Source organism: Dryobates pubescens, chromosome 2, assembly GCF_014839835.1.
Source record: "Dryobates pubescens isolate bDryPub1 chromosome 2, bDryPub1.pri, whole genome shotgun sequence".
NCBI classification, from domain to species: domain Eukaryota; kingdom Metazoa; phylum Chordata; class Aves; order Piciformes; family Picidae; genus Dryobates; species Dryobates pubescens.
Window position 1 is genome coordinate 25138584 of NC_071613.1, and position 7955 is coordinate 25146538.

At 42.3% G+C, this 7955-nt stretch overlaps 1 protein-coding gene across 1 annotated transcript; it reads left to right on the forward strand.

Annotated features, from left to right (window-relative positions):
* The first annotated feature begins 1399 nt into the window (after nt 1-1399).
* On the forward strand, nt 1400-3517 carry LOC128898012 (helix-loop-helix protein 13-like). The gene is made up of 2 exons (XM_054168870.1): nt 1400-1898; nt 3480-3517. Exons 1-2 carry the CDS (start codon nt 1400-1402, stop codon nt 3515-3517), a joined length of 537 nt encoding a protein of 178 aa, XP_054024845.1.
* Nucleotides 3518-7955: the final 4438 nt, after the last annotated feature.

The following is a 7955-nucleotide window of genomic DNA, read 5'->3' on the forward strand; positions in this document are numbered from 1 at the left end:
CCTCTATTCACAGGGCAAAGCTACCAGGACTGCATCTTAAGTCATCATTAGATGGAGAATCTGATCATCCTTTTGGATCCATTGAAAATGATGAGAATTTTCTGCTCCCTCTATCTGAAGCTATTGAGATTTGTACTTTCAGCTGTTCTATTAGGGAGCTGTCTATGGCTCATGAACTTCACAAGAGACATCCCTTGAAACTTCATACAGCAGCAGGACAGGATTCTGTGCACAAAGTCAAAAATTTGATTAAATGTCTTGACAAAAGTTCTTTTATGACATGCTTCAGGAAAAGAATGTAGGATTTCATGATTCCATTCCATTCATTTAAGTCCTGAAGACATCACTTGAACTATTTCTGAATTAATTTTAACATTGGCTTAATTACTATGGAAATCAGACTGAAGAATCCACTTATAGTATGCACTTGGTTTAAAGTTCTGGTGGTGCTTAACACCTCCTGCTCCATTTGTCTAGCATCACAGGGATGCTGGACACCTGCATTTCCACCACTTTTCAATATCTGGACCACCTGGTCCGCCATTCCAGGACTGCAACCATTGTGGTTATTATAGCTTTCCAGTGCTTAGTACTACCTGAGACAGAGCACTGAATGTCTACATTGCCCACAGATTGTGTAATTTAAGTGTGAATCAGAAAACACAGTAACCAAATGAGGTAATGTTGGCTTAATAAGAGGTACCACTGTGTTCCAATTTGATGAAGCGGCACATCTCGCATCTTTTTCTCAACCACTCTCTTACTAGAAGTGAAAAAGATGACACTAGCTTGTACTGTCAGGGAAGGCAGAGCCATGTGTTTCTGACAGCATTAGAATATTTTTTTTGTTTCTCCATCAACAGGAGGAAGTGGGGTAATTAACACTTAACCAAAAAAAAACCCCAAACAAAAAACCCCAAACAAAACAGTATTTTGTTTCTTCCTCCAATCATTCCTAACCAAACCCAAGCAACAATAGCAATAAAATCCCTCTGTGAACCCTACTTTAAATAGGAAGTGGAGAGACTGAACTTGTGGAAGAGCTCAATAATGGTTTAAATGGATTTTCCAGGAGAAAGTCAATAGAAAATTCGTTCTCTCATGTTATATTCATTCATATTGTTTTGTAGTCAGTAGCTAATAAAAGAAGCAGCACGTGTAGTAATTAGTTTTGAGTGGAGAGGAATATGATCATCCTCCTACTGAGGAGTCAGGAAGTATTTAAGTCATGAGTCCCACTTAGATTTGGGGAAACTTTTGGAAAAGTCTTCCTCAAGGACACAACCAGGTGCCCCTACTACTGATATTTTAGGGGCTGGGGCTTATTAACAAAATTAGAATTTCACTTTCTAGGTCATCTGAAGCTGCAAATATTTTCATTAGTTAGGTGGGTCAGAGGATGGAGGACTTTTGTTACAGTTTGGAGCAGGTAGACTCCACTCCTGATTTTTTCTTCTGGGAGCAGGCAGATCCCAGTGCTCAGCTGGATAATTTCCTAGCAGACTGCTCCTCCCTGGCGGACCAACTCTTGCCTTGGCCCTCCCCCGTCGTCCTCGGCGCCCCGGGGGGTGCTGAAGCGGACAGCTCCGCTTCTCCGCCGGCTCCGGGCCCCGCCGCCCCGCCGCCACATGTACCCCGCCGCCAGCGGCAGGCCGCCAACGTCCGCGAGAGGAAGAGGATGCTCAGCATCAATTCGGCCTTCGACCAGCTCCGCTGCCACGTACCCACCTTCCCATATGAGAAGCGTCTGTCCAAGATTGACACGCTGCGGCTGGCCATCGCCTACATCGCTCTCCTGAGTGAGATCCTCCTGTCCGGATGCAATCCCAAATCCTATGTGGAGCAGTGCCTGAAGAACGGTGTGCAAAGCCAGCAGCAGGCAACCTGGAATACAAGTGGTGAGTGAAGAGGGGGTGATATTTTTAGAGATCCAACCACACTTGGGGTTGCCCTTAGTCAACCCCAAATCAAATCTGTCAAAACCCACTTGTCATATTCAAATGACTCTGATAACATAAAACTTACCTTCAGAAAAGAGTATCTAAGTAAAGTAACAGTAGGAACAATAATCCAAACTTTCTTCCAACTTTCTTTTACCTCTTCTTCAAACTTCCTTTTGCCTTTTTCTTTTAGACTTTCTGTGAAGTATGATCTTTTCCCTAGAAAAAGAAAAAAAGAACACAACAAAAAACAAACCCAAAAAACCCCAACCAACCAAAAAGTAGCCCACCCAAACCAAAACAACAAACTAAAACCAAACAACAAAACCAAAACCAACTTACTAAGCTCATGGGAATGTTTCTTTTTACAAACAATATTAAACATTTTGTTCTCAGAATATATTTTTAAGCTATTTTCCCCCTGTGCTCTGCAAAGTTGCTCTTTTATAATGCAAGCTGATGAATCCTGTAGAAATTCTGTTTTCTTTGAATGCTCTCTTTAGCTTATACCTGACTGAGAAAAACACCTGGCTTTGAATATAAACAGAATCTCATTTCTTAAAATACTTGGTTCAAGAAACTAAAAGTTTCTCAGAGATATTCCCATTTGAAGCAGAGGCACATTAAATACAAGGTTTGTTTCAAAGTATAGTGTAGCAAATGTCTATTTGCAATTTACTTTCATAAATAATTATTCCTATTTTAAAGGCAATGACTGTTATTCTGTTTTCTATTTGCCTTGTACTTAATCTTGGCTATGTGATTGGACTTGGTGTTTGCTTTCACCAGAATATGTCGCTTCATCAGTCCAACCTATGATGAAAATGGGAAATACCCCAAGTGCCCAACATGGGCTCTCCGATAGAAAGCAACAGGTTTGGTATTAGTTAGCAGAGGAACAGATGGGGAATTTTCAGTAGTTCTTTGCCTTATAAGGTAATTAATCTCCTTTCTAACTTTGCAATTTAAGTTCCTTCAGATTTTGTCACTTTTTGGAAAAGGGCCTTGAAATAGAGCAGCCTTCAAAAAGTGCAGTGTTAAGTAGATAAAATTCATTATGAAAGAATAATCCCTTTTTATTTCACAGGGACATTTGAAAGGGACAGAGCCTGCAGGGATAAAGTAATCAGTTTTCATTAAAGGAACAGTTAATCAGTAAATTAAGTCTTTTCTCCTTTCCTTTTAATTTCTGTTAAATACTTCACTGGGAAAATGACTTCTGATACAGCACTGATCAAAACTCTAGACTACAGAGAACGTTTAAATTTATGTTGGTTTTTTTTTCCCCAGCAGCTCTTACCTTTAATAGATAAAAAAAAGTTTCAGGCATCAGAAATAGCTATCACAGAGATCTCCTTTTTTGTCAGAATTCTAGCTAACTAATATTTCTGAAGTGCTCCACTTGGAAAGATCTAAATGAATGAGGCCGCTTTTCTGGAGAGGCTGAACAGTTGACATGTTAAATGCCAATTTAAATGTTTTTAAATCCATGTGGTATGTCTTTACTTTGTTTTCCTTTCCCCCTTCTGTTCTGTGCAGATCTGACAGCCCGCCTGTCTTGGGTGAAGTGGGATTAAACAGTACTCAAAAGAAAAGATCCTTAAAGGCAGCATATTGAAGAACCCAATGACCTAACTGCTGTGTGCCGGCTGTTAAATTCACAGTACTGCAAGTAGAAACATGGCACTTGCAACTCTACAGATTGTCTCTCGCTGCGTGTCCAGCATCCAGCCTCTTTTGGTGTTAGTCCATTGCTGTGCAGGTCCTTCTGCTTCTCTTTCTTCTGCTTTCTCACACATTGATAGACTGCTCTTGCATGAAAATAACAAAACAAATTAAAAATCACCGTCATTACAATCACAGCAACAACATTTTTAATTCCACTATGTGAGAACTACATCCAAATCCCATTACCAGGCTGTGGGAAAAACCGTTCCTGATCAAGAGAAAACACTAAGCACCATCTGCTGTAACCTATCACTTGGCCTAAGATGTCCAGAGCCACAATTATAAGAGTCACTACACACACCATGGAAGGCCCAGTTTTCAGGAGGTGAGAGACAGGCCTTTCTATCTATCTCTCTGAATTTCTCATACTTTCCTCCCAATGTGACAGCTTTGGGAGGTCTGAGTCCAAAGCATTTTGGCACATAAAGGCCAATGACTGCTAGCACTTGGGCATTATCTCCTCTATACCACTCATACATGAGAGCTCATGCAAAGACAGCAGCTGGCTTTTGACATTTTTACAGTAATGTCTCTGGTTTGTGGATCCTTGAGCAAATGTCAGCAACCTTATGCTGCTCCAGTAACAATCAGGAAGGCTCAGATAAACATCAAACTTCACCCACATTTTCCCTGCCCCAAAACAGAGAAGCAAACCAGGGTCTTTATGCCAGGCAAATTATTTCCAAAGACTTGTTTCCATGGGAAAGTCATCCTATTCTGCAGCCCATAGTAGTAATGAGGAGTTTCACATTAGCAAAAATAAAACCACAAAGAAAAGCCTGTAGCTATGTCTGATGCAACGCTCCCCTATTACCTGAGTGTACCCTAAAGCTAGTTTTGTGCTTATTGAATGCATGTTTTACCCATCAGTCCTACACTGTAATGGTTCTGAATCCATTTTTTTGGTAAAGAGAAGCCATCCTGCATCTTCTACACTTGTCTAATTCCCTGTTAGTGCACTCGATCTGAAACCATTCTGCCCTAGGAATGGGCTGCCTGGGGAGGTGGTGGAGTCGCCATCATTGAAGGTGTTCAGGAGGAGACTTGATGGGGTGCTTGGTGCCATGGGTTAGTTGTTTAGGTGGGTTGGGTTGGATTGGTTGGTGGGTTGGACACGATGATCTTGAGGGTCTCTTCCAGCCTGGTTTATTCGATGTATTATCATAGCATTTCTTAGCAGGTATTATTCTAGATCTAGACTAGATTCTCCTCATAGCTTTGATCTCGATGGAGTAAAACCATGTCAGGAGCTGTGGGATTTTTTCTCTGATTGAACTCTGATTTTCTGGGGGGAAGTGAAGACTCAGAGGGGCCTTTGAAGGGAAAACTGCTAAAAGCCTTTTTACCTTTTCAATTTTTCTATCAAATCAAAAGGGGTGATTTCATCTCAGATTCAAGATGATAGTTCAGTCAATCCAGAATAAACATTAATCTCAAACATTTGTCTCCTTCTGCTTTTTCACCTACTTAAGAGACTTGGATGAATTATTAAAGAAACGGTGCCTTGAAAAGTGAAAACCTTAAAAAAAGATCTGAAAATGCAATTTCCCACTTTCACTGCATTGACTATTGATTGTGGCTTCAGTGGTTTGTTTTGGCTGGTTAGTTTTGGGGTGGGTTTTTTTGTGGTTTTGCTGTTGTTCATTAGAAAAACCCAAAGAAACACAAACCAACAGCAACAAATTTAAAAAATCACCACAGAAATGGCTATTGAATTATCCTTGAATAAACAAGTAACATAAATCTCTAAAATATTAAATCATTGCTACTTCCAAATTCATCCCTCTGACAGAAATGCAGCAGGTCCTGCCAGCACAAACCTGGATGAGAAATCAGGGCAGGTGTCTGAGGTGCTTGTTTCTACCTTATCTCCTCAACTTGAAGTATGTCACTGGTGTGCTGATGCACTCTCCTCTTGCTGCTTTCTTTGCCTGACAGTCTTTCCAGCCCCCAGATGCTTTGCCATGTGGTCTTGGACAATGTCTAACACAAAAGAACCCAGTTGGCACCTCAAAATGATAGTTCTAAAGCCACCTCTGCTTCTCCCTCCACAACTTCTGCTTTTGTTGTAAAGTACTCCAGATCGGACCACCTGATGCATACAGTCTATCAATACAAGCAGTCCTGATGCTTTGCATACAAGTTCACCTTTTGCATCCTAAAAGATGTAGATCTGTGTTATCACCCTGTTCCAACTTAACTTACAGTCTGAGCTATTGCAGAGCTGCCTGGTGAAGGCAAGAAGTACTTTAAATATGGGCTGATTACCCACTCATGCAAAAGCAATATGAGGAGATCAACAGGACCTACAAGTCTTAAGAAGCCCCTATGTAAGACCAGAAGGACAAATGATGGACATGGAGGCTCTTCACACTGTTCTCCTGGCCCACAACTATTCACTGTTGACCTCTGTACTCATGAAAAGGTGGGAAAATAATAGAATCCAGGTTTGTATAGCAGGCAGACAGAAGCAGGAGGCTTATTTTTTTATCCCTAGGAAAGCACATATGATGGCACCTAGAGGAAGCCACACTATCCCAGGCCCAATGGTGTCACTGAGGCATGCAGAGGCAGGAATAGTCGCCTATTATTTTTCCAAAACCAGACCAACCCTTTCACAGCAGACCAAGGCTGGCAGTCTGCCCCCATGTCACAACCCTGAACACCTTTGGCCAGGGAAAGCCCTTTCAGCAGCCTAAGGCACGATGTTCAGGTACCTATCCAGTCTGGTCACAGCCTTCAACTCTGCATCCAGAGGAAATGCAAAGGTCTGCACATCCACTGTCTGGGATGAGGGTAACACTACCATCGCGTGCCTGCAAAACTGGGACTGCCTCTTCAGTGTTGTCATGGCTAGTAGTGGAAAAGCCTCCAACTGGGAATGCATCTGCTACACAATGTCTTTCACAAAGAGCTGATTTCAGGTATGCAAAACCCCTGGCTCCAGATATCTCAGAACACTCAGTCTTTGTCCATTGCTCCATCCTAGAAATCCCGGGTAATGATTTCTGTAGCTGGCTGAGTTAGTGCAGTAGCAGCAGAAGAGCACAGTCAAGTATCAAGGTAGTATTGGGCAGTCTTTCAGATTTGTGCACTGCTTGCTGTGGCTGGACAACTAACCTGGAGACTGCATTAATACCAAAAACAGTCTAATGACAAAAGCTGAAAGAATTGTCCTGGAACAAAGAGATTTTCCTCAGCATGGTGACTCCAGCTAAGAAAGAATGCTAAAGCTGACGTATTCTCTGAGATGTTGACACTGACCATTGCTGTTCCACATGCAAACAGCAATGCCAGGAAAGACAAATATCTGCTGATCTTGCTGGAGCCTAGTTCCACCAACACCACCATGGAGGTCCTACAGGACTTGCCAGCTTTTTGAGTGCCAGTGGCCTGTGATCTGCAGGTTGGCAGGCTCTGCAAAATGCCCTGCTGTGGAGACATTCCCACTTATCACTGCTGCTGTCAAGGAATCCTTGCACAAGGCATGACTTTGAGGAATAGACTGCTGGAATTCGATGATGACTCTAAGCTTGGAAAAACTGTAGCAAATAAATCCTGCAGCAGGATGTGTAAGGAGTGGGGTTTGGGCTGAAGTCAAAGCCAGAAATAAAAATGTTCCTTTTGGGAGTTAAAACTCTAATCCTGGGCTCTTGAGTCAGTAAGTAGGAGTCAATGCATTTATTGCCGCCATTAAAACTGATGAAGCTGTTTCTCCTCATGCACACTCTGCTTTGACATTGGTATCATTCTGCCGCCTTTGGTGGAGCCCCATTTGATTTATGCTTGCTGGAGGGGACAGTCCACCTCTGTCTGCCCTCCCCAAGGTACCTGGAGTCTGACAGACTGTTACAGATGATGCGCCAGCCGAAGGTGCTCAGCCAAAGGATGATTCTTGGGTGATGTCTTGTTGAATCATTTAGATGCATCTGGCTGCTAAAATGGTAAACCTGTCATGCCATCAAATCAGTCTCTGTTTCATTTTCTCTGATGATCACATTCATTTGGGATGAATAAAAACAAAGTAAGTATCAGCCCTCTCTGGGAGAAGGAAGCCAAGGCAGTGCTACAGCCTTCTTCCTGCTAAATGACACAAAGGAAAATTGGCACTTCAGGGATTTTTTCCAGGATGGCCATTTCTGAAGAGCTTTAGGTTTGCTCACATTTATTCTTAAACAAGCCTGCCTTTTTCTGACTGAACTTCTGCTCCTGGAAGTGGACTGTAAGGCAGAAGGACCCAGGGGGAAACAATTTCTGTGCACTACATTTACACTCCATGTCAAACCA

Bases quoted from the DNA above. Each gene is read 5' to 3' on its own strand.
- LOC128898012 (XM_054168870.1), top strand. From the start codon at position 1,400: ATGGAGGACTTTTGTTACAGTTTGGAGCAGGTAGACTCCACTCCTGAT. The intron at 1,899-3,479 runs GTGAGTGAAGAG...TGTTCTGTGCAG, and splicing joins GGCAACCTGGAATACAAGTG to ATCTGACAGCCCGCCTGTCT.